Here is a 27,797-nt window from a genome sequence, read left to right on the forward strand (position 1 = left end):
GCTATACCGTTCGCTGTTCACTGCTCTACCGTCAGCTGAGTATTGCTCTACCGTCAGCTGGGTATTGCCATACCATCAGGACCGAACAAGATAGGTTGTTTTTGATGGAAGGTGTAGCAAAGTTGATCCTCCTCCAGTGCAGTGAAGTGCTATACTTACTGATCAAGGTAATGACGTGTGTGCATAAACAGTGAAAGAACATTTTTCCTTTTTGAGACATCGCTTCATGTATGGTAATCTCTCGCTTAGATTTGAAATACAGATAATCCAAAGAGTTTTGCATATCCTTCCTAGGGAAATAAGTGTCTCTCATCAGTAGATAGGGAGCAATCTATGGAAATTGCTATATATAGTCATTATACTTAACAATCCTCACTGAAAAATAAGATGATATAAATGACAAATACCAAAAGCTGAATGTAGGATGTTCTCTTAGGTTAGGAAGAACGTGTTGAATATCAGTACTTTTAGATAGTTACTACCAGCATTAGAGAAATAGCAAAATATCCCAAACATCCCAGACAATGATAGTGTCATAAAACTAACGTTTGATGAGCAGGTGTGTGGGAGTACATAGAGGTCCTGGGCGATACCGTTAGTAACCTGGAGGGTCGCGTTCGCAAGGCTCAGGCCAACGTCAAACTCCTGGATGGTATACTGGCAACTTGGGTTCAGAAGCCAATTTTCGAGAGGCGCGACGGCAAGAAAGACACGCTGCTCAGCCTCGAAGACAAAGCAGAGAGACTCAAGAAAGTGTAAGTATGACACACTAACAAAAAGGTATTTATAATGAACATATATTCGGTGATCAAGCTGAAATACTGTATCATGATTAACAGGTGTCGGGGCGTTTCAGATTCTTATATTTCGTATAATTTAAGGTCCATGATATATATATATATATATATATATATATATATATATATATATATATATATATATATATATATATATATATATATATTCTCTTTCTTTCATACTATTCGCCATTTCCCGCATTAGCGAGGTAGTGTTAAGAACAGAGGACTGGGCCTTTTAGGGAATATCCTCACCTGGCCCCCTTCTCTGTTCCTTCTTTTGGAAAATTAAAAAAAACGAAAGGGGAGGATTTCCAGCCCCCCCGCTCCCTCCCCTTTTAGCCGCCTTCTACGACACGCAGGGAATACGTGGGAAGTATTCTTTCTCCTCTATCCCCAGGGATAACAAGTATAGGTGATGTGAGAAGGAGATGGAGTGAGTATTTTGAATGTTTGTTGAATGTGTTTGATGATAGAGTGGCAGACATAGGGTGTTTTGGTCGAGGTGGTGTGCAAAGTGAATGGGTTAGGGAAAATTATTTGGTAAACAGAGAAAAGGAAGTAAAAGCTTTGCGGAAGATGAAAGCCGGCAAGGCAGCAGGTTTGAATGGTATTGCAGTGGAATTTATTAAAAAAGGGGGTGACTGTATTGTTGACTGGTTGGTAAGGTTATTTAATGTATGTATGATTCATGGTGAGGTGCCTGAGGATTGGCGGAATGCGTGCATAATGCCATTGTACAAAGGCAAAGGGGATAAGAGTGAGTGCTCAAATTACAGAGGTATAAGTTTGTTGAGTATTCCTGGTAAATCATATGGGAGGGTATTGATTGAGAGGGTGAATGCATGTACAGAGCATCAGATTGGAGAAGAGCAGTGTGGTTTCAGAAGTGGTAGAGGATGTGCGGATCATGTGTTTGCTTTGAAGAATGTATGTGATAAATACTTAGAAAAGCAAATGGATTTGTATGTAGCATTCATGGTTCTGGAGAAGGCATATGATAGAGTTGATAGAGATGCTCTGTGGAAGGTACTAAGAATATAGGGTGTGGGAGGCAAGTTGTTAGAAGCAGTCTTTATCGAGGATGTAAGGCATGTGTACGTGTAGGAAGAGAGGAAAGTGATTGGTTCTCAGTGAATGTAGGTTTGCGGCAGGGGTGTGTGATGTCTCCATGGTTGTTTAATTTGTTTATGGATGGGGTTGTTAGGGGGGTGAATGCAAGAGTTTTGGAAAGAGGGGCAAGTATGCAGTCTGTTGGGGATGAGAGAGCGTGGGAAGTGAGTCAGTTGTTGTTCGCTGATGATACAGTGCTGGTGGCTGATTCATGTGAGAAACTGCAGAAGCTGGTGACTGAGTTTGGTAAAGTGTGTGAAAGAAGAAAGTTAAGAGTAAATGTGAATAAGAACAAGGTTATTAGGTACAGTAGGGTTGAGGGTCAAGTCAATTGGGAGGTAAGTTTGAATGGAGAAAAACTGGAGGAAGTAAAGTGTTTTAGATATCTGGGAGTGGATCTGGCAGCGGATGGAACCATGGAAGAGGAAGTGAATCATAGGGTGGGGGAGGGGGCGAAAATCCTGGGAGCCTTGAAGAATGTGTGGAAGTCGAGAACATTATCTCGGAAAACAAAAATGGGTATGTTTGAAGGAATAGTGGTTCCAACAATGTTGTATGGTTGCGAGGCGTGGGCTATGGATAGAGTTGTGCGCAGGAGGGTGGATGTGCTGGAAATGAGATGTTTGAGGACAATATGTGGTGTGAGGTGGTTTGATCGAGTAAGTAATGTAAGGGTAAGAGAGATGTGTGGAATAAAAAGAGTGTTGTCGAGAGAGCAGAAGAGGGTGTTTTGAAATGTTTTGGACACATGGAGAGAATGAGTGAGGAAAGATTGACCAAAAGGATATATGTGTCGGAGGTGGAGGGAACGAGGAGAAGAGGGAGACCAAATTAAAGGTGGAAAGATGGAGTGAAAAAGATTTTGAGTGATCGGGGCCTGAACATTCAGGAGGGTGAAAGGCGTACAAGGAATAGAGTGAATTGGAACGATGTGGTATACCGGGGTCGACGTGCTGTCAATGGATTGAATCAGGGCATGTGAAGCGTGTGGGGTAAACCATGGAAAGTTGTGTGGGGCCTGGATGTGGAAAGGGAGCTGTGGTTTCGGACATTATTGCATGACAGCTAGAGACTGAGTGTGAACGAATAGGGCCTTTGTTGTCTTTTCTAGCGCTACCTCGCACACATGAGGGGGGAGGGGGATGTTATTCCATGTGTGGCCAGGTGGCGATGGGAATGAGTAGGGGCGGACAGTGTGAATTGTGTGCATGTGCATATATGTATGTGTCTGTGTACATTGAGATGTATGGGTATGTATATTTGCGTGTGTGGACGTGTATGTATATATATGTGTATGGGGGTGGGTTCGGCCATTTTTTTCGTCTGCTTCCTTGCGCTACCTCGCAAACGCGGGAGACAGCGACAAAGAAAATAAAATGAAAATGATATATATATATATATATATATATATATATATATATATATATATATATATATATATATATATATTTTTTTTTTTTTTTTTTTCTTTTTCTTTCTTTTTTTTTTGTCACTGTCTCCCGAGTTTGCGAGGTAGCGCAAGGAAACAGACGAAAGAAAAGGCCCAACCCACCCCCATACACATGTATATACACACGTCCACACACACAAATATACATACCTACACAGCTTTCCATGGTTTACCCCAGACGCTTCACATGCCTTGATTCAACCCACAGACAGCACGTCAACCCCGGTATACCACATCGATCCAATTCACTCTATTCCTTGCCCTCCTTTCACCCTCCTGCATGTTCAGGCCCCGATCACACAAAATCTTTTTCACTCCATCTTTCCACCTCCAGTTTGGTCTCCCACTTCTCCTCGTTCCCTCCACCTCCGACACGTATATCCTCTTGGTCAATCTTTCCTCACTCATTCTCTCCATGTGCCCAAGCCATTTCAAAACACCCTCTTCTGCTCTCTCAACCACGCTCTTTTTATTTCCACACATCTCTCTTACCCTTACATTACTTACTCGATCAAACCACCTCACACCACACATTGTCCTCAAACATCTCATTTCCAGCACATCCATCCTCCTGCGCACAACTCTATCCATAGCCCACGCCTCGCAACCATACAACATTGTTGGAACCACTATTCCTTCAAACATACCCATTTTTGTTTCCGAGATAATGTTCTCGACTTCCACACATTCTTATATTATACTTTGTCGCTGTCTCCCGCGTTAGCGAGGTAGCGCAAGGAAACAGACGAAAGAATGGCCCAACCCACCCACATACACATGAATATACATACACGTCCACACACGCACATGTACCTGTACATTTCAACGTATACATACATATATATATATATATATATATATATATATATATATATATATATATATATATATATATATATATATATATATATATATATATATATATATATATATACACTCACACACAGACATATACATATATATACACATGTGCATAATTCATACTGTCCACCACCCCGCCACACATGAAATGACATCCCCCTCCCCCCGCATGTGCGCGAGGTAGCGCTAGGAAAAGACAACAAAGGCCACATTCGCTCACACTCAGTCTCTAGCTGTCATGTATAATGCATTTATGAATCTGGAGTAGGCAGATAGTTGAGAGAGATGCTTTGTGGAAGGTATTATGAGTATATGGTGTGGAATGTTGCTAGAAGCAGTGAAAAGTTTTTACCAAGGATGTAAGGCATGTGTACGAGTAGGAAGAGAGGAAAGTGATTGGGTCTCAGTGAATGTCGGTTCGCAGCAGGGGTGCGTGATGTCTCCATGGCTGCTTAATTTGTTTATGAATGGGGTTCTTATGAAGGTGAATGCAAGAGTTTTGGAGAGAGGCACAAGTGTGCAATCCGTTGTGGATGAGAGAGCTTGAGAAGTGAGTCGTTGTTGTTCGCTGATGATACAGCGCTGGAGGCTGATTCGGGTGAAAAACCGCAGAAGTTGGTGACTGAGTTTGGTAAAGTGTGTGAAAGAAGAAAGTCGAGAGTAAATGTGAATCAGAGCAAGGTAATTAGGTTCATTCGGGTTGAGGGACAAGTTAATTGGGATGTAAGTTTGAATGGAGAAAAACATGGGGAAGTGAAGTGTTTTAGATATCTGGCAGTGGATTTAGCAGCAGATGAAACCATGAAAGCGGAAGTAAGTCACATGGTGGGGGAGGGGGGGAAGGTTTTGGGAGCGTTGGAAAATGTGTGGAAGGCGAGAACGTAATCTCGGAGAGCAAAAATGGGTATGTTTGAAGGAATAGTGGTTCCAACTATGTTATATGATTGAGAGGCGTGGGCTATAGTTAGGGTTGTACGGAGAAGGGGGGATGTGTTGGAAATGAGACGTTTGAGGACAATATTAAATATTCTACGGAAATATCTGATCCATACATCTTCTGCCACTTCTGAAACCACACTGCTCTTCCCCAATCTGATGTTCTGTGAATGCATTTACCCTCTCAGTCAGTACCCTCCAATACAACTTACCAGGTATACTCAACAAACGTATACCACTGTAGTTTGAACACACCTTTATTCCCTTTGTTTTCATATGATGGCAGAATACATGCATTCCTCCAATCCTCAGGCGTTTCACCATGATTCATACGTACATTGAATATCCTTATTAACCAATTTACAAAGCAATCACTCCCTTTTGTAATAATTCAGGAGCAATACCTTCCACCTTGCAGCATTTCATCTTTGGCAAGAGTTTCACCACCTCTTCTCTCTTCACCAAAACGCTTTTCATGGCTCTCTCTCACTCCTACCAAAGCACCCTACATCTGCCACTGTATCATCTAACACATTTAACAGTCTTTCGAAATACTCACTCCATCTCCTCACTTCATCACTACCTGTTATCACTTCCCTTTTTGCCTCCTTCATTACTGTTCCCATTTGTTCACTTGTCTTTTGCACACTACTTACTTCCTCCCTAAAGTTTCATGATACTCTCTCACCCCAATTCTCATTCGTCCTCTTTTTCAACCCCTGCAGCGTCCTCTTGTCCTCCTGTCGCTTTCTCTTATATATTTTCTAATCATTTGCACTACTTCCCCGTTAATGCCGCCTGAACGTCACTCTTTTCTCTTTATCAGGTACTTTACTTCTTCATCCCATCGCTCACTACCCTTTCTGATCTGGTGATCTCCCACCCTTCACATGCCAGATGCGTTTTTGCACATGGCATCACTGCTTCCTTAAGTACCTTCCATTCCTCATCAGCTCCCCTCACTTCATTTGCTTTCATTTTCTGCCATTCTACACCCAGTACATGATGGTATTTCTTCACAAAAGTGTACTTCCCAAGCTCACTTACTCTCACCACCCTCTTCTTCCAGACATTGTATCCTCTTTTTCAAAAACTACAAATCTTCATCCTCGCCTCCACACGATAGTGGCCAAACATCCCTCCAGCTGCCCTTCTCAGGACACTTACATAAAAAGTCTGTTTTTACACGCCTATCAATCAACATGCAATCTAGTAATGCCCGTTGACCATCTCTGTTGCTTACATGCGTATATTTATTGTATGTCCCTCTTCTTAAATTAGGTATTCCTAATCACAAGTCTTTTTTCAGTACACAACTCCACAAGCTTTTCACCATTTCCATTTGTAGCACTGAATACCCCATGCACCTCCATTATACTCTCGTCGGGCACTGTACTTACTTTCGCATATAAATCAAACCTGCTGACACACTGCTCAGCTGCTCCCAAAACTCTTACCTCTCATTGTTTCATCTCACGGCTAGTTGTATAAGCACCAATGATCACCCATCTCCCGCCTTTCACTTTCAATTTTACCCTCATCAATCTAGAATTTACTTCCTTACTGATTTTCAGCAGCAGTATCATTGCTGCTAGTTCTAGTCACCACGTCAAGACTCCATGACGACTTCCCAACCGTAAGCTAATGGTGGCGGAGTGGGTCGTCCCTCCTAAAATTCCGCCGTGGGTTGACTTCAGTTTTGCCTGTGGAAGGTCGCACAGGATCTTTGCCTACCAACCCCCTCGCCGTAGATGTTTCCGATGGGGTCATACATCCTGCACCATCCGTTCTTTTGTTCACGCCGCTGTTTTCCAGGTTCTCCAGATGATTTCCCTCATCAGTCTTGAATTTACTTCCTTACACTCTGTCACATACTCCCACAACTCTTGTTTCATTAATAGTGCTAATCCATCCTTAGTTCTTGTCCTCTCACCAACCCCTGACTTTACTCCTAAGACACCTCCAAATCATTCATCCCCTTTACCCTTTAGCTTTGTTTCATTCAGAACCAGAACATCTAGGTTTCTTTCCTCAAACGTACTACCTATCTCTTCTCTCTTCTCATCACTCATTGAGTCATCCCAGTCTGAGCCTTCGAGGAGGATGAGCACTCCCCGCGTGACATCTTCTGTTTCCTCTTTTAGAGATTGCCATATCAGAAGGGGTGGCTTTCCAGCCACTGTTAGTTGCTAGAATTTCTACGACACTCGCGGAAGAGTGAGGCAGAATTTTTACTCCCCTACCTCAGGGATAGGAGAGAGAGAGAGAGAGAGAGAGAGAGAGAGAGAGAGAGAGAGAGAGAGAGAGAGAGAGGTGCATGAACTATAGGCAAGTCAATGTCTTTCTGATATAGAAAGTCTTTTTAATGTAAGAGATCCCACAAAGTTCGTGCATCAAGTATACTCTGAATATAAGATTTGTTCCTCGAGGGTGGAGTTAAAAGCTTGCGTCTTATCCCTCGTTGTAATGTATGTATGGATAGGGTGTTCAACTCTCTTTCACTCCCGATATGGCAGATTAAGTCGGCTTGTCTTCCTGTAGGTTTGTTATAGTTGATCAGGTCATAATGTTTCGTTGCAAGACTAACTTTGGTTACTTATCATCCAAAACTCCTTCTCCTCCACGTAATAACTTGCTGACTTTTTTTGGATTTGTCGACACAGATAATTTTCTCTCTTTCAGATATAGTTGTATGGAGAGAGATGGGGCCAAGGTCCAGGCAATGGTAGAGGAGAACAAGTTGTTGTTGAAGGTACCTGCTTCGTCCAGACACTGGGATAGATACCTTCTGTTTCTCGACCACATGATCACTCGCGGCCTCGTTGACTCTGTTAGTCGCAGGTGAGCCACACACATGTTGGTTCTCATGATGAATCTTGCATGTTAGTAATCTCACATCTTATGGTTATCTCTTAGTCTTTTGAATGACCTTTGATATTTCTTGACATGTTTTATCTTTGTTATATGTCAAATCCCTTTAAGTAATGTATCCAATTGTCTCATGCCTTCTGTCTCTCACTTATTGCCATCTCTGTCTTCTCTGTATATATATATATATATATATATATATATATATATATATATATATATATATATATATATATATATATATATATATATATATATATATATATATTCTACCTGATTAGCTGCCCTGCTCATTTTGTCTGACATGATCTCTCATTTAGTCTGTATTTAACATTACATTTACTTGCTTCGGTATCATAATGTCAGAATTACTGTTATATTCACCCATTATTTGTGTCAGCTCGCCATTCTGCAGTTATGTTCTGTCTCAAATCCTTTTCGTTATCTTGCCTCCTTTTGGAACTTCCTGTCCAGACCTGTCACCTGTCTCAACTTCTTTGATATGACTTACGACCATATCTCATCCTGTTTTGCTCCATATCATCTAGATTTTTTTCCCTGACTTGTCCAATCAACTGCCACAGCTTATTCTACCTACTGGACAACTGTGAGTCCCGCTCGAACCAGTTTCCACTGCTGGAGGCTCGGTTGGAACTACAAGACATGCATCTCATCATTCGACCATCTCCTGAAGAGTTGCAGGCTCTGGCCGAGGAAATCGTTAGTGATATTCTCCACGTATCTACCTTCATTCCTCGTCTGGCTACTCACGTTCACGCCACCTACCTCGTGAGTACTTGCTGAACACCCACTTGTCATGTTGGTTACCTATCTATTTTGTGATAAAAATGCGTCTATGGCACTAACTTCATGAGCACATGGTCATTCATTTCCTACTGTATACTTGGTGAGCGTTTGATTTTTACCTAAGACACTCCAGGTGAGTACCTGGCTTCTTCTTGATACCTTTGAGGTCATTATCTTGCCTCTCCTCGTAGGTAACTGGTCATGGCTCGATACGTACCACAAAGTTGCCTTGTCCTTCATGGATATCTTTATCAATACCTGGCAACCCACTCAGGTAATTTCTCACTCTCCTTGTGTCACTTCCTTTTGTATCTACCGACTTTTCGTCTCGAAGTAAATTTGTTGCAATCATCAGGAGTTTAATGTACCAACGTGTTCTGATGTGTGAAAAGTTGAGGGTACAGCAGCAGCAGTCGCCTGAGTTGAGGTCCTTCGCACGACTGCTGATGGCATTACTGTTCATGGATTATTTGAACTGAATTCTATTTTCTTTATTCATTATCGGTGTCTCGTTGCTTACAACGCCTAATTATCATTCTTCTTTATTGATATTTTCAGACTGTGTTTCCCATCGGATGGGCCATGGGGGTAGTCATAGGTTCAATATAAACAAAGATACAAAGGAATTCGAACTGCAACATACCATTAGTTTCTTACGAGTTTTTTTTTGTGATCGTGGAAGACGTGGTGAGAAACTCACATATTATTGTGGTAAAAGGTGGAAGGCATACAGATGATTCAGAGAGAAAAACCTGCAAACTGTCAGTGTGACGAAATAACGTACGTGAACGTGAAGAGAAATACTTAACCAGTCCATTCTCAAACGTATCTATAGCACTGCTTTCAACCAGTCTAACTGGTAAATAGTTCAATGTGTTAACAATGCAGTTGAGATAAAGATACTTCACCTTATTCGAGGTAACACGTTTGCCCACGAGACTGTATCCATGAAGATCATTAAAGCCTTTGATGTTTTTCAAGACGTGTATGAGATCACCTCTTTGTTAAGCCAAGATAAATTCAAGTTGTTTAGGTGGGTCTCGTAGGATTCGTCTCTCAGAACGGAAATCATGCTGGAAACTCGCTTCTGTACTTCATGCATTCTGTCTATATATCTTTTTCAGGTAGAGTGACTGACACTGAACACAGTATTCAAGATGTGGACGAACCAGTGAACTGTAAAGAGTATGGATGACTTCCCTAGTCGTAAACTCGAAAACCCTATCTGTGAATCCGAGAATATTGTTCGTTCTTTTCACTGCTTCTGTGTAGTGTTGACTTGGTTCTAAGTTTACCAGAGATTATTACACCCAAATCTATTTCTTCATTTACCTTTTGCAGTTCAAGAGAATTCATATCGTGGATCACCTTTCCCCTTCTTCATCCTCGGTATGTAAAGCCTTACATTCCTCGATAGTAAAGTTCATTTGTTACTTGTGAGCCCAGTCCATCAGTCTGTCTGTGTCGGGCGGAATCTGCCAACGTTCAAGTTTATTTGTAGACTTATTTCCCAGCTTAGTATCACGTTCAAGTTTATTTGTAGACTTATTTCCCAGCTTAGTATCACGTTTAAGTTCATCCGTACACTTATTTCCCAAGCTTAGTATCATCAGCTAATATTGTCATCTTACAAAGCAGCCAATCATCAGTCTCACTGATGCACAGGTGACTAAAACCTTTCTTGTGGCACAACACGACTTGTGAAGGTCCAACCTCGCTGGGGCATCACCATTAACCACAGTGCTGTGGCCAGTCAACCAATTTCCTATCCACCGAAGTACAACATCACCACTTTCATGTGGCTTAATATTTACTAATAACCTTTGATGAGGAACCTTATCGAATGCATTTTGAACATCTCAATAGATGACATCATCGGCTTTACTTTCATCATATATTTATTTTTATTTTTTTTATTATACTTTGTCGCTGTCTCCCGCGTTTGCGAGGTAGCGCAAGGAAACAGACGAAAGAAATGGCCCCCCCCCCATACACATGTATATACATACGTCCACACACGCAAATATACATACCTACACAGCTTTCCATGGTTTACCCCAGACGCTTCACATGCCTTGATTCAATCCACTGACAGCACGTCAACCCCGGTATACCACATCGCTCCAATTCACTCTATTCCTTGCCCTCCTTTCACCCTCCTGCATGTTCAGGCCCCGATCACACAAAATCTTTTTCACTCCATCTTTCCACCTCCAATTTGGTCTCCCTCTTCTCCTCGTTCCCTCCACCTCCGACACATATATCCTCTTGGTCAATCTTTCCTCACTCATTCTCTCCATGTGCCCAAACCACTTCAAAACACCCTCTTCTGCTCTCTCAACCACGCTCTTTTTATTTCCACACATCTCTCTTACCCTTACGTTACTCACTCGATCAAACCACCTCACACCACACATTGTCCTCAAACATCTCATTTCCAGCACATCCATCCTCCTGCGCACAACTCTATCCATAGCCCACGCCTCGCAACCATACAACATTGTTGGAACCACTATTCCTTCAAACATACCCATTTTTGCTTTCCGAGATAATGTTCTCGACTTCCACACATTCTTCAAGGCCCCCAGAATTTTCGCCCCCTCCCCCACCCTATGATCCACTTCCGCTTCCATGGTTCCATCCGCTGCCAGATCCACTCCCAGATATCTAAAACACTTCACTTCCTCCAGTTTTTCTCCATTCAAACTCACCTCCCAATTGACTTGACCCTCAACCCTACTGTACCTAATAACCTTGCTCTTATTCACATTTACTCTTAACTTTCTTCTTCCACACACTTTACCAAACTCAGTCACCAGCTTCTGCAGTTTCTCACATGAATCAGCCACCACCGCTGTATCATCAGCGAACAACAACTGACTCACTTCCCAAGCTCTCTCATCCCCAACAGACTTCATACTTGCCCCTCTTTCCAAAACTCTTGCATTTACCTCCCTAACAACCCCATCCATAAACAAATTAAACAACCATGGAGACATCACACACCCCTGCCGCAAACCTACATTCACTGAGAACCAATCACTTTCCTCTCTTCCTACACGTACACATGCCTTACATCCTCGATAAAAACTTTTCACTGCTTCTAACAACTTTCCTCCCACACCATATATTCTTAATACCTTCCACAGAGCATCTCTATCAAATCTATCATATGCCTTCTCCAGATCCATAAATGCTACATACAAATCCATTTGCTTTTCTAAGTATTTCTCACATACATTCTTCAAAGCAAACACCTGATCCACACATCCTCTACCACTTCTGAAACCACACTGCTCTTCCCCAATCTGATATATATATCAGATTTTTTTTCCAAAAGAAGGAACAGAGAAGAGGTCCAGGTGAGGATATTCCCTCAAAGGCCCAGTCCCCTGTTCTTAACGCTACCTCGCTATCGCGGGAAATAGCGAATAGTATGGAAAAAAAGAATATATATATATATATTTTTTTTTTTATACTTTGTCGCTGTCTCCCGCGTTTGCGAGGTAGCGCAAGGAAACAGACGAAAGAAATGGCCCAACCCCCCCCCCCCATACACATGTATATACATACGTCCACACACGCAAATATACATACCTACACAGCTTTCCATGGTTTACCCCAGACGCTTCACATGCCTTGATTCAATCCACTGACAGCACGTCAACCCCGGTATACCACATCGCTCCAATTCACTCTATTCCTTGCCCTCCTTTCACCCTCCTGCATGTTCAGGCCCCGATCACACAAAATCTTTTTCACTCCATCTTTCCACCTCCAATTTGGTCTCCCTCTTCTCCTCGTTCCCTCCACCTCCGACACATATATCCTCTTGGTCAATCTTTCCTCACTCATTCTCTCCATGTGCCCAAACCACTTCAAAACACCCTCTTCTGCTCTCTCAACCACGCTCTTTTTATTTCCACACATCTCTCTTACCCTTACGTTACTCACTCGATCAAACCACCTCACACCACACATTGTCCTCAAACATCTCATTTCCAGCAATCCATCCTCCTGCGCACAACTCTATCCATAGCCCACGCCTCGCAACCATACAACATTGTTGGAACCACTATTCCTTCAAACATACCCATTTTTGCTTTCCGAGATAATGTTCTCGACTTCCACACATTTTTCAAGGCCCCCAGAATTTTCGCCCCCTCCCCCACCCTATGATCCACTTAGGCTTCCATGGTTCCATCCGCTGCCAGATCCACTCCCAGATATCTAAAACACTTCACTTCCTCCAGTTTTTCTCCATTCAAACTCACCTCCCAATTGACTTACCCTCAACCCTACTGTACCTAATAACCTTGCTCTTATTCACATTTACTCTTAACTTTCTTCTTCCACACACTTTACCAAACTCAGTCACCAGCTTCTGCAGTTTCTCACATGAATCAGCCACCAGCGCTGTATCATCAGCGAACAACAACTGACTCACTTCCCAAGCTCTCTCATCCCCAACAGACTTCATACTTGCCCCTCTTTCCAAAACTCTTGCATTTACCTCCCTAACAACCCCATCCATAAACAAATTAAACAACCATGGAGACATCACACACCCCTGCCGCAAACCTACATTCACTGAGAACCAATCACTTTCCTCTCTTCCTACACGTACACATGCCTTACATCCTCGATAAAAACTTTTCACTGCTTCTAACAACTTGCCTCCCACACCATATATTCTTAATACCTTCCACAGAGCATCTCTATCAACTCTATCATATGCCTTCTCCAGATCCATAAATGCTACATACAAATCCATTTGCTTTTCTAAGTATTTCTCACATACATTCTTCAAAGCAAACACCTGATCCACACATCCTCTACCACTTCTGAAACCACACTGCTCTTCCCCAATCTGATGCTCTGTACATGCCTTCACCCTCTCAATCAATACCCTCCCATATATATATATATATATATATATATATATATATATATATATATATATATATATATATATATATATATATATATATATATATATACGTGAAGGAAGAGAGGAAAGTGATTGGTTCTCAGTGAATGTAGGTTTGCGGCAGGGGTGTGTGATGTCCCCATGGTTGTTTAATTTGTTTATGGATGGGGTTGTTAGGGAGGTAAATGCAAGAGTTTTGGAAAGAGGGGCAAGTATGAAGTCTTTTGGGGATGAGAGAGCTTGGGAAGTGAGTCAGTTGTTGTTCGCTGATGATACAGCGGTGGTGGCTGATTCATGTGAGGAACTGCAGAAGCTGGTGACTGAGTTTGGTAAAGTGTGTGGAAGAAGAAAGTTAAGAGTAAATATGAATAAGAGCAAGGTTATTAGGTACAGTAGGGTTGAGGGTCAAGTCAATTGGGAGGTGAGTTTGAATGGAGAAAAACTGGAGGAAGTGAAGTGTTTTAGATATCTGGGAGTGGATCTGGCAGCGGATGGAACCATGGAAGCGGAAGTGGATCATAGGGTGGGGGAGGGGGCGAAAATTCTGGGGGCCTTGAAGAATGTGTGGAAGTCGAGAACATTATCTCGGAAAGCAAAAATGGGTATGTTTGAAGGAATAGTGGTTCCAACAATGTTGTATGGTTGCGAGGCGTGGGCTATGGATAGAGTTGTGCGCAGGAGGATGGATGTGCTGGAAATGAGATGTTTGAGGACAATGTGTGGTGTGAGGTGGTTTGATCGAGTGAGTAACGTAAGGGTAAGAGAGATGTGTGGAAATAAAAAGAGCGTGGTTGAGAGAGCAGAAGAGGGTGTTTTGAAGTGGTTTGGGCACATGGAGAGAATGAGTGAGGAAAGATTGACCAAGAGGATATATGTGTCGGAGGTGGAGGGAACGAGGAGAAGAGGGAGACCAAATTGGAGGTGGAAAGATGGAGTGAAAAAGATTTTGTGTGATCGGGGCCTGAACATGCAGGAGGGTGAAAGGAGGGCAAGGAATAGAGTGAATTGGAGCGATGTGGTATACCGGGGTTGACGTGCTGTCAGTGGATTGAATCAAGGCATGTGAAGCGTCTGGGGTAAACCATGGAAAGCTGTGTAGGTATGTATATTTGCGTGTGTGGACGTATGTATATACATGTGTATGGGGGTGGGTTGGGCCATTTCTTTCGTCTGTTTCCTTGCGCTACCTCGCAAACGCGGGAGACAGCGACAAAGTATAATAAAAAAAAATATATATATATATATATATATATATATATATATATATATATATATATATATATATATATATATATATATATATATAATTTGTTTATGGATGGGGTTGTTAGGGAGGTGAATTCAAGAGTTTTGGAAAGAGGGGCAAGTATGCGGTGTGTTGTGGATGAGAGAGCTTAGGAAGTGAGTCAGTTGTTGTTCGCTGATGATACAGAGTTGGTGGCTGATTGTTGTGAGAAACTGCAGAAGCTGGTGACGGAGTTTGGTAAAGTGTGTGAAAGAAGAAAGCTGAGAGTGAATGTGAATAAGAGCAAGGTTATTAGGTACAGGAGGGTTGAGGGTCAAGTCAATTGGGAGGTAAGTTTGAATGGAGGAAAACTGGAGGAAGTGAAGTGTTTTAGATATCTGGGAGTGGATTTGGCCGCGGATGGAACCATGGAAGTGGAAGTGAGTCATAGGGTGGAGGAGGGGGCGAAAATTCTGGGAGCGTTGAAGAATGTGTGGAAGTCGAGAACATTATCTCGGAAAGCAAAAATGGGTATGTTTGAAGGAATAGTGGTTCCAACAATGTTATATGGTTGCGAGGCGTGGGCTATGGATAGAGTTGTGCGGAGGAGGGTGGATGTGCTGGAAATGAGATGTTCAAGGACGATATGTGGTGTGAGGTGGTTTGATCGAGTAAGTAATAATAGGGTAAGAGAGATGTGTGGTAATAAAAAGAGTGTGGTTGAGAGAGCAGAGGAGGGTGTTTTGAAATGGTTTGGTCAAATGGAAAGGATGAGTGAGGAAAGATTGACCAAAAGGATATATGTGTCAGAGGTGGAGGGAACGAGCAAAAAAGTGGGAGACCAAATTGGAGGTGGAAAGATGGGATGAAAAAGGTTTTGAGTGATCGGGGCCTGAACATGCACGAGGGTAAAAGGCGTGCAAGGAATAGAGTGAATTGGAACGATGTGGTATACCGGGGTCGACCTGCTGTCAATGGATTGAACCAGAGCATGTGAAGCGTCTGGGGTAAAGCATGGAAAGTTGTGTGGGGCCTGGATGTGGAAAGGGAGCTGTGGTTTCGGGCATTATTGCATGACAGCTAGAGACTGAGTGTGAACGAATGTGGCCTTTGTTGTCTTTTCGTCGGAAGCCACGATGATGATCATTTATCAAGTGGTGGTCCTCTTATTGGTTTATGATTCTATTCCAAATGATGATTTCCAAAAGTGGTCCACTTAATTGGGCGATAATTTCCGGATAGTGACTCATTATCTTTTTGAATATAAGTGATACATTGGCAAACTTCCATTCCTCTGGAATTTATTCCGTTGCAAGTGACTCACTGAAAAAGGTTAGGCAAGATCTTCACCAACTCATTCTTCGCCTCTTTCATTGTCCTCGGATTAAGCTTATCAGCGGCTGCCGATCTGTTTTCATTCCGTATATTGGTGATAGTATGTCTTCAGCTTTTATGTCGCTATGTTGCAGGACGTTCTTCTCCTTTACCATTGAAATTGGATTTGGGAATTGATGCGAAATAGTCATCTAAGATTTTTGCCATGACTTCGTTGTCTTGAACTTAGCCATGGTTTTCATGATTAAACGACCGATTGACTGGGTGCTGACGTTCTTGTTTGTAACATAACTTCGGTATTCCACGGTGCTTCATTAGCTAATTTCGGCAATACACGCTTCAAGTTAACGTTCGATTTGTCGTATAAGTCTCTGAGTCTCCTTATGCAAATTTCCATGACTTACTCTATCATGTTGGTTATTGCTCTCTTAGAGTTTCTTATGATCTACTTTCTTAGGCAATACGCACTCATAAATTTCACCGTTCCACCACCTTAACTTCATTTTAGCGATAGACCGTCTACTACACTTTGGCACATATGTTCCCTCCACTGCTTTGAAAGTATTACTGAAGTTTGTTTCTGGGCTACGTTCATATTGCTTTCATTGACCAGATCATCCCAAGTTTGCTTTTTAAGAACACAGGGAAGATCATTAAGATATGTGAGTTTAAAATCTGGTATTTCGTTGTGACTATCATATTGACCAACATTACAAGCAGTGTTGAAAGTGACCTCAGATGTGATTTGTTGGTGATTAATTGTGCTAAACGTTTCCCTCACTTCATCATTATCAACGAGATCCTCATGTGTAGTCAGAACTAAATCTGATGTAGCTCACTGTGAGTGGGTTTCCCTATGATAACTTATGAGTTTGGTCTGTAAAGTTCTAGAAAATATAATCAGAGAGCAAACAGATGAATTTCTACTCAACTGGCAAAAGTTGAGAGCAAATGACGTGAGTAAGTATTTCTCACGTACATTCTTCAAGGCAAACACCTGATCCACACATCCTTTACCACTTCTGAAACCAATGTCGCTAGATGACCATGATAACTGATGACTCTGTATGACATGTCAGTGTACTTATACGTTTGTTTTACGAAGCTTATTGTGTTTCGATTTTGTTTCATGTTTCCTATAATCATGTGTATCTCGCCGTATGTATGTGTTTTACTGGCGGACATATCAAGAGGTTGGCTACAGGTTCTTCAGATAAGCTATATAGGGCCATCTGCTTAAGAGGGTTGGAAACCACAAGTCTTGAAATTAATGTTATAAAGATGTGTCTTGGAAGATACGTTTCGCACCTGCTTAGCCTAAAGTGGCACCTGAACATTTTGAGCTGGTCAGTACTGCCTGCTCGGTCGATGAACTATGGGCCATTATCCTTGGTTCTGATCAGTGTTGGGGAGATCTTTATACCTTAGTGACACAGAATGTGTCGGTCCTTCCCTGCGTGTCTCTTGGATGTGACATTGAATAATGTCGCACGTTCACAGTTGCTTGGCAGAGTCAACACATCCAGAAGAAAATTGTCCTCCACTTCCACGGTGGTAGAGGCGAGCTGGTGGGCCAGTGAGCCGTGCAGCTCCCGTGACGAGTGAGATCAAGTTGAGTGTTCTGACTGTTCCAATACAACACTTTCCCTGCGCCTCAAAACTTTCTCTTTTTCCCGTTCTCTCTCTCTCTCTCTCTCTCTCTCTCTCTCTCTCTCTCTCTCTCTCTCTCTCTCTCTCTCTCTCTCTCTCTCTCTCTCTCTCTCTCTCTCTCTCTCTCTCTCCATATCTTGATTAATCGGCTTAATTTAGAGAGGATTACTTTTGTCAATCATCAAGATATTAAGGCCCACAAAAAAGAAATATTCTGATATGTTAAAAGATTAATTTTGATTTTCTTTTGAAACTTGGATCGTCGCATATTCAAGTGAAAATCTAAGTCCAAATTTTCGCACATCAGACTACATAGGCGTAAATAATTTTGATGACAAAAACAGCTTTTCTTTAAAAGGTCAAGTCGATTAATCCACAAAGAAAGTTGCGTTAAGAAACATGAAAAAATAACCTTCACTTTTTACGTCACTAGACCGATGATGTTTCTTGTGTGATCACAAAGACATCCTTCCATAATGAGTTATGGACCAAGCTAAGGCTATGGTTATGCTAAAGGAGTGCATGCTATGTTATAATCCAGCCTTACTGAACCACAACATTCTCTCCGTACAACAGCCAGACTTGCAGAAGGACGAGGAGGTGGTCGGGTTGAAAGAGACGCTACTGGAGAGGTTCCAGGTGGCGGCGAACCGAACAGCTGAGCATCGGGATCAGTTCCTGCAGCACCAGGCTCTCTGGAAAGATCGGAGACGCGACATCCTTGACAAGTTCCTCACCTCCGGGGACAACAACACCCAGCCTTCATTATCACAGTTTAAACAACAGGTTTGCCACGGGAGATTAACACTGTAGTTCACCTAAAGACTGTATACCTTGTACCATTCTAACCGTTAACCCCCTTAGAATAACCATATCTCTTGTAGGCAGCATACACACACACACACACATATATATATATATATATTTTATATTATATTATTTTTTATTTTGCTTTGTCGCTGTCTCCCGCGTTTGCGAGGTTGCGCAAGGAAACAGACGAAAGAAATGGCACAACCCACCCCCATACACAATGTACACACACACACGCCCACAAACGCAAATATACATACCTATACATCTCAATGTACACATATATATACACACACAGACACATACATATATATCCATGCACACAATTCACACTGTCTGCCCCTATTCATTCCCATCGCCACCTCCCCACACATGGAATACCATCCCCCTCCCCCCTCATGTGTGCGAGGTAGCACTAGGAAAAGACAACAAAGGCCCCATTCGTTCACACTCAGTCTCCAGCTGTCACGCAATAATGCCCGAAACCACAGCTCCCTTTCCACATCCAGGCCCCACACAACTTTCCATGGTTTACCCCAGACGCTTCACATGCCCTGATTCAATCCACTGACAGCACGTCAACCCCGGTATACCACATCGATCCAATTCACTCTATTCCTTGCCCGCCTTTCACCCTCCTGCATGTTCAGGCCCCGATCACACAAAATCTTTTTCACTCCATCTTTCCACCTCCAATTTGGTCTCCCACTTCTCCTCGTTCCCTCCACCTCCGACACATATATCCTCTTGGTCAATCTTTCCTCACTCATTCTCTCCATGTGACCAAACCATTTCAAAACACCCTCTTCTGCTCTCTCAACCACGCTCTTTTTATTTCCACACATCTCTCTTACCCTTACATTACTTACTCGATCAAACCACCTCACACCACACATTGTCCTCAAACATCTCATTTCCAGCACATCCACCCTCCTGTGCGCAACTCTATCCATAGCCCATGTCTCGCAACCATACAACATTGTTGGAACCACTATTCCTTCAAAGATACCCATTTTTGCTTTCCGAGATAATGTTCTCGACTTCCACACATTCTTCAAGGCTCCCAGGATTTTCGCCCCCTCCCCCACCCTATGATTCACTTCCGCTTCCATGGTTCCATCCGCTGCCAGATCCACTCCCAGATATCTAAAACACTTTACTTCCTCCAGTTTTTCTCCATTCAAACTTACCTCCCAATTAACTTGACCCTCAACCCTACTGTACCTAATAACCTTGCTCTTATTCACATTTACTCTTAACTTTCTTCTTTCACACACTTTACCAAACTCAGTCACCAGCTTCTGCAGTTTCTCACATGAATCAGCCACCAGCACTGTATCATCAGCGAACAACAACTGACTCACTTCCCAAGCTCTCTCATCCACAACAGACTTCATACTTGCCCCTCTTTCCACAACTCTTGCATTCACCTCCCTAACAACCCCATCCATAAACAAATTAAACAACCATGGAGACATCACACACCCCTGCCGCAAACCTACATTCACTGAGAACCAATCACTATATATATATATATATATATATATATATATATATATATATATATATATATATATATACCTGGGGGACAGGGGAGAAAAAATACTTTCCACGCATTCCCCTCGTGTCGTAGAAGGCGACTAAAGGGGACGGGAGCTGGGGAGCTAGGAACCCTCCCCTCCTTGTATTTTAACTTTCTAGAAGGGGAAACAGAAGAAGGAGTCACGCGGGGAGTGCTCATCCTCCTCGAAGGCTCAGATTGGGGTGTCTAAATGTGCGTGGATGTAACCAAGATGAGAAAAAAGGAGAGATAGGTAGTATGTTTGAGGAAAGGAACCTGGATGATTTGTCTCTAAGTGAAACGAAGCTCAAGTGTAAAGGGGAAGAGTGGTTTGGGGATGTTTTGGGAGTAAAGTCAGAGGTTGGTGAGATGACAAGAGCAAAGGAGAGAGTAGCACTACTCCTGAAACAGGAGTGTTGGGAGTATGTGATAGAGTGTAAGAAAGTAAACTAGATTGATACGGATAAAACTGAAAGTGGATGGAGAGAAGTGGGTGATTATTGGTGCCTATGCACCTGGGCATGAGAAGAAAGATCATGAAAAGCAAGTGTTTCGGGAGCAGCTGAGTGAGTGTGTCAGCAGTTTTGATGCACGAGACCGAGTTATAGTGATGGGTGATTTGAATGCAAAGATGAGTGATGTGGCAATAGAGGGATTAATTGGTGTACATGGGGTGATCAGTGTTGTAAATGGAAATGGTGAAGAGCTTGTAGATTTGTGTGCTGAAGAAGGACTATTGATTGGGAATACCTGGTTTAAAAAGTGATATATACAGAAGTATGCGTATGTAAGTAGGAGAGATGGCCAGAGAGCGTTACTGGATTACGTGTTAATTGATAGGCGCGTAAAAGAGAGACCTTTGGATGTTAATGTGCTGAGAGGTGCAACTGGAGGGGTGTCTAATCATTATATTGTGGAGGCGAAGATGAAGATTTGTAGAGGTTTTCAGAAAGGAAGAGAGAATGTTGGGGTGAAGAGAGTGGTGAGAGTAAGTGAGCTTGGGAAGGAGACTTGTGTGAGGAAGTACTAGGAGAGACTAAGTGCAATATAGCAAAAGGTGAGAGCAAAGGATCTAAGGGGGGTGGGGGAGGAATGGGATGTATTTAGGGAAGCAGTGATGACTTGCGCAAAAGATTCTTGTGGCATGAGAAGCGTGGGAGTTGGGCAGATCAGATAGGGTAGTGAGTGGTGGGATGAAGAAGTAAGATTATTAGTGAAAGAGAAGAGAGAGACATTTGGACGATATTTGCAGGGAAATAATGCAAATGAGTGGGAGATGTATAAAAGAAAGAGGCAGGAGGTCAAAAGAAAGGTGCAAAAGGTGAAAAAGAGGGCAAATGAGAGTTGTGGTGAGAGAGTATTATGAAATTTTAGGTATAATAAAAAGATGTTTTGGAAAGAGGTAAATAAAGTGCGTGAGACAAAGGAACAAATGGGAACATCGGTGAAGGGGTCTAATGGGTAGGTAATAACAAGTAGTGGTGATGTGAGAAGATGGAGTGAGTATTTTGAAGGTTTGTTGAATGTGTTAGATAATAGAGTGGCAGATATGGGGTGTTTTGGTCGAGGTGGTGTGCGAAGTGAGAGGGTCAAGGGAGAATGATTTGGTAAACAGAGAAGAGGTAGTGAAAGCTTTGCGGAAAATAAAAGCCGGCAAGGCAGCGGGTTTGGATGGTATTGCAGTGGAATTTATTAAAAACGTGGGTGACTGTGTTGTTGACTGGTTGGTGAAGATAATCAGTGTATGTACGGCTTATGGTGAAGTGCCTGAGGTCTGGTGGAATGCATCCATAGTGCCATTGTACACACGCAAAGGGAATAAAGGTTAGTGTACAGAGGTAAAAGTTTGTTGAGTATTCCTGGTAAATTATATGAGAGGGTACTGACTGAGACGGTAAAGGCATGTAGAGGACATCAGATTGGGGAAGCGCAGTGTGGTTTCAGAAGTGATGGAGAATGTGTGGATTAGGTGTTTGCATTGAAGAATATATGTGAGAAATACTTAGAAAAACGAATAGATTTGTACGTAGCATTTAAGGATCTGGAGAAGGCATATGATAGAGTTGATAGAGATGCTCTGTGGGAGGTATTAAGAGTATATGGTGTGGGAGACAAGTTGCTGGAAGCAGTGAAAAGTTTTTCGAGGATGTAAGGCATATGTACGAGTAGGAAGAGAGGAAAGTGATTGATTCTCAGTGAATGTCGGTTTGCGGCAGGGATGCGTGATGTTTCCATGGTTGTTTAATTTGTTTATGGATGGGATTGTTAGGGAGGTGAATGCAAGAGTTTTGAAAAGATGGGCAAATATGCAGTCTGTTGTGGATACAGGGCTTGGGAAGTGAGTCAGTTGTTGTTCCCTGATGATACAGCGCTGGTGGCTGATTCGGGTGAGAAACTGCAGAAACTGGTGACTAAGTTTGGTAAAGTATATGAAAGAAGAGAGCTAAGAGTAAATGTAAAAAAGAGCAAGATTATTAGCTACAGTAGGGTTGAGGGACAAGTCAATTGGGAGGTAAGTTTGAATGGAGAAAAACTGGAGGAAGTGAAGTGTTTTAGATGTCTGGGAGTGGATTTGGCAGCGGGTGGAACCATGGAAGCGGAAGTGAGTCACAGGGTGGGGGAGGGGGCGAAGGTTCTGGGAGCGTTGAAGACTGTGTGGAAGGTGGGAATATTATCTCGGAAAGCAAAAATGGGTGTTTGAAGGAATAGTGGTTTTAACAATGTTATATGGTTGCGAGGCGTGGGCTATAGATAGAGTTGTGTGGAGGAGGGTGGATGTGCTGGAAATGAGATGTTTGAAGACAATATGTGGTGTGAGGTGGTTTGATCGAATAAGTAATGAAAGAGTAATAGAGATGTGTGGCTATAAAAAGAGTGTGGTTGAGAGAGCAGAAGAGGGTGTATTGAAATGGTTTGGTCACAGAGAGAGAATGAGTGAGGAATGATTGACAAAAAGAATTTATGTGTCAGAGGTGGAGGGAACGAGGAGAAGTGGGAGACCAAATTGTAGGTGGAAGGATGAAGTAAAAAAGATTTTGAGTGATCGGGTGAAAAGGTGAAAGGCGTGTAAGGAATAGAGTGAATTGGAACGATATGGTATACCTGGGTCGACTTGCTCTCAGTGGATTGAACTAGGGTATGTGAAGCGTCTGGGGTAAACCATGGAAAGTTTTTGGGGGCCTGGATGTGGAAAGGGAGCTGTAGTTTCGGTACATTACACATGACAGCTGTTTTTTCTCACCGATACCCCCCGTGTGCGAGGGAGAGGGGTGCCAATTTATGTGTGGTGGGGTGGCGACCTAAATGGATGAAGGCAGCAAATATGAATACACACACACACACACACACACACACACACACACACACACACACACACACACACACACACACACACACACACATATATATATATATTATATATATATATATATATATATATATATATATATATATATATATATATATATATACACGTTGAAATTTATAGGTATGTATATGTACGTGCGTGGGCTTTTATGTACATTTATGTGTATTTGGGTGGGTTGGGCCATTCTTTAGTCTGTTTCCTTGCGCTTCCTCGCTAACGCGGGAGACAGCGACAAAGTATGATAATCATAATTATGTGTACGTGTAGGAAGAGAGGAAAGTGATTGGTTCTCAGTGAATGTAGGTTTGCGGCAGGGGTGTGTGATGTCTCCATGGTTGTTTAATTTGTTTATGGATGGGGTTGTTAGGGAGGTGAATGCAAGAGTTTTGGAAAGAGGGGCAAGTATGAAGTCTGTTGGGGATGAGAGAGCTTGGGAAGTGAGTCAGTTGTTGTTCGCTGATGATACAGCGCTGGTGGCTGATTCATGTGAGAAACTGCAGAAGCTGGTGACTGAGTTTGGTAAAGTGTGTGAAAGAAGAAAGTTAAGAGTAAATGTGAATAAGAGCAAGGTTATTAGGTACAGTAGGGTTGAGGGTCAAGTCAATTGGGAGGTGAGTTTGAATGGAGAAAAACTGGAGGAAGTGAAGTGTTTTAGATATCTGGGAGTGGATCTGGCAGCGGATGGAACCATGGAAGCGGAAGTGGATCATAGGGTGGGGGAGGGGGCGAAAATTCTGGGAGCCTTGAAGAATGTGTGGAAGTCGAGAACATTATCTCGGAAAGCAAAAATGGGTATGTTTGAAGGAATAGTGGTTCCAACAATGTTGTATGGTTGCGAGGCGTGGGCTATGGATAGAGTTGTGCGCAGGAGGATGGATGTGCTGGAAATGAGATGTTTGAGGACAATGTGTGGTGTGAGGTGGTTTGATCGAGTAAGTAACGTAAGGGTAAGAGAGATGTGTGGAAATAAAAAGAGCGTGGTTGAGAGAGCAGAAGAGGGTGTTTTGAAATGGTTTGGGCACATGGAGAGAATGAGTGAGGAAAGATTGACCAAGAGGATATATGTGTCGGAGGTGGAGGGAACGAGGAGAAGAGGGAGACCAAATTGGAGGTGGAAAGATGGAGTGAAAAAGATTTTGTGTGATCGGGGCCTGAACATGCAGGAGGGTGAAAGGAGGGCAAGGAATAGAGTGAATTGGAGCGATGTGGTATACCGGGGTTGACGTGCTGTCAGTGGATTGAATCAAGGCATGTGAAGCGTCTGGGGTAAACCATGGAAAGCTGTGTAGGTATGTATATTTGCGTGTGTGGACGTATGTATATACATGTGTATGGGGGGGGGGTTGGGCCATTTCTTTCGTCTGTTTCCTTGCGCTACCTCGCAAACGCGGGAGACAGCGACAAAATATATATATATATATATATATATATATATATATATATATATATATATATATATATATATATATATATATATATATATATTTTTTTTTTTTTCTTCATACGATTCGCCATTTCCCGCATTTGCGAGGTAGCATTAAGAACAGAGGACTGGGCCTTAGAGGGAAAATCCTCACCTGGCCCCCTTCTCTGTTCCTTCTTTTGGAAAATTAAAAAAAAAAAACGAGAGGGGAGGATTTCCAGCCACCCGCTCCCTCCCCTTTTAGTCGCCTTCTACGACACGCAGGGAATACGTGGGAAGTATTCTTTCTCCCCTATCCCCAGGGATATATATATATATATATATATATATATATATATATATATATATATATATATATATTTTTTTTTTTTTATACTTTGTCGCTGTCTCCCGCGTTTGCGAGGTAGCGCAAGGAAACAGACGAAAGAAATGGCCCAACCCCCCCCCATACACATGTATATACATACCTACACATATATCCTCTTGGTCAATCTTTCCTCACTCATCCTCTCCATGTGCCCAAACCACTTCAAAACACCCTCTTCTGCTCTCTCAACCACGCTCTTTTTATTTCCACACATCTCTCTTACCCTTACGTTACTCACTCGATCAAACCACCTCACACCACACATTGTCCTCAAACATCTCATTTCCAGCACATCCATCCTCCTGCGCACAACTCTATCCATAGCCCACGCCTCGCAACCATACAACATTGTTGGAACCACTATTCCTTCAAACATACCCATTTTTGCTTTCCGAGATGATGTTCTCGACTTCCACACATTCTTCAAGGCCCCCAGAATTTTCGCCCTCTCCCCCACCCTATGATCCACTTCCGCTTCCATGGTTCCATCCGCTGCCAGATCCACTCCCAGATATCTAAAACACTTCACTTCCTCCAGTTTTTCTCCATTCAAACTCACCTCCCAATTGACTTGACCCTCAACCCTACTGTACCTAATAACCTTGCTCTTATTCACATTTACTCTTAACTTTCTTCTTCCACACACTTTACCAAACTCAGTCACCAGCTTCTGCAGTTTCTCACATGAATCAGCCACCAGCGCTGTATCATCAGCGAACAACAACTGACTCACTTCCCAAGCTCTCTCATCCCCAACAGACTTCATACTTGCCCCTCTTTCCAAAACTCTTGCATTTACCTCCCTAACAACCCCATCCATAAACAAATTAAACAACCATGGAGACATCACACACCCCTGCCGCAAACCTACATTCACTGAGAACCAATCACTTTCCTCTCTTCCTACACGTACACATGCCTTACATCCTCGATAAAAACTTTTCACTGCTTCTAACAACTTTCCTCCCACACCATATGTTCTTAATACCTTCCACAGAGCATCTCTATCAACTCTATCATATACCTTCTCCAGATCCATAAATGCTACATACAAATCCATTTGCTTTTCTAAGTATTTCTCACATACATTCTTCAAAGCAAACACCTGATCCACACATCCTCTACCACTTCTGAAACCACACTGCTCTTCCCCAATATATATATATATATATATATATATATATATATATATATATATATATATATATATATATATATATATATATATATATATATATATATATATATATATATGTGTGTGTGTGTGTGTGTGTGTGTGTGTGTGTGTGTGTGTGTGTGTGTGTGTGCGTGTGTGTGTGTGTGTGTGTGTGTGTGTGTGTGTGTGTGTGTTGTATTCATATGGAGTGTTATTGTCTTCATATATGATCCAGTTTAAACCTTGTATGTGCTTAATATTACATATACCATAAGATTTCTGAAATACACATTCTTACTTTACGTACCTCATCATAAGTTTCACGAGAGATCATTGTGTGTCTCCCGATGTATCATACTCCTGAATTATCCATAGATGAGTACATGCTGTTCCTATAATCGACCTGTTTCTCCTTACTGATGGTGTACATACCTAATCGTCAGATTGACTTGTACGAGGCCCTTTACACCGAGCTGGAAGGTATTGAAACGACTGTCGTGTTTGATAAGTGGTTCCGCCTGGACGTGAGGCCATTCAAACACAGCCTGCTGGAGAACACCAAGAAGTGGGCCCGTATGTACAAGCAGCACTTGATCAGCCAGGTCACAGAGAGGTAAGGAGGATCTTACAGAACCCGGGTCGTGTGGCCTCGTATGTACGTCGAGAGTCAAAGGAAAGTGAGCCAGACTGAAACCGAGTACGTTTTTGTCAATCATACAACAGATCATACAACAGATCATACAACAGATCATACAACAGATCATACAATAGATCACACAACAGATCACACAACAGATCACACAACAGATCATACAACAGATCATACAACAGATCATACAACAGATCACACAACATATCACACAACAGATCATACAACAGATCATACAACAGATCACACAACAGATCATACAACAGATCACACAACAGATCACACAACAGATCATACAACAGATCATACAACAGATCATACAACAGATCACACACAATCATACAACAGATCACACAACAGATCATACAACAGATCACACAACAGATCATACAACAGATCATACAACAGATCATACAACAGATCACACAACAGATCACACAACAGATCATACAACAGATCACACAACAGATCACACAACAGATCACACAACAG

General features: G+C 42.4%; 1 protein-coding gene across 1 annotated transcript; it reads left to right on the forward strand.

Moving 5' to 3' along the window:
* Positions 1-226: 226 nt before the first annotated feature.
* On the forward strand, positions 227-27,273 carry LOC139758246 (dynein beta chain, ciliary-like). The gene is made up of 6 exons (XM_071679456.1): positions 227-233; positions 560-755; positions 7,840-7,998; positions 8,610-8,814; positions 18,549-18,758; positions 27,100-27,273. The coding sequence occupies exons 1-6, from the start codon at positions 227-229 to the stop codon at positions 27,271-27,273; spliced, it is 951 nt and encodes a 316-aa protein (XP_071535557.1).
* The last annotated feature ends 524 nt before the right edge of the window (positions 27,274-27,797 follow it).

Source organism: Panulirus ornatus, chromosome 30 (genome assembly GCF_036320965.1).
Source record: "Panulirus ornatus isolate Po-2019 chromosome 30, ASM3632096v1, whole genome shotgun sequence".
Taxonomy (NCBI): Eukaryota; Metazoa; Arthropoda; class Malacostraca; order Decapoda; family Palinuridae; genus Panulirus; species Panulirus ornatus.

Coding starts and splice junctions, on each gene's coding strand:
- LOC139758246 (XM_071679456.1), top strand. Junction 7,999..8,609: donor GTTGACTCTGTTAGTCGCAG/GTGAGCCACACA, acceptor CAACTGCCACAG/CTTATTCTACCTACTGGACA. Junction 18,759..27,099: donor TATCACAGTTTAAACAACAG/GTTTGCCACGGG, acceptor CCTAATCGTCAG/ATTGACTTGTACGAGGCCCT.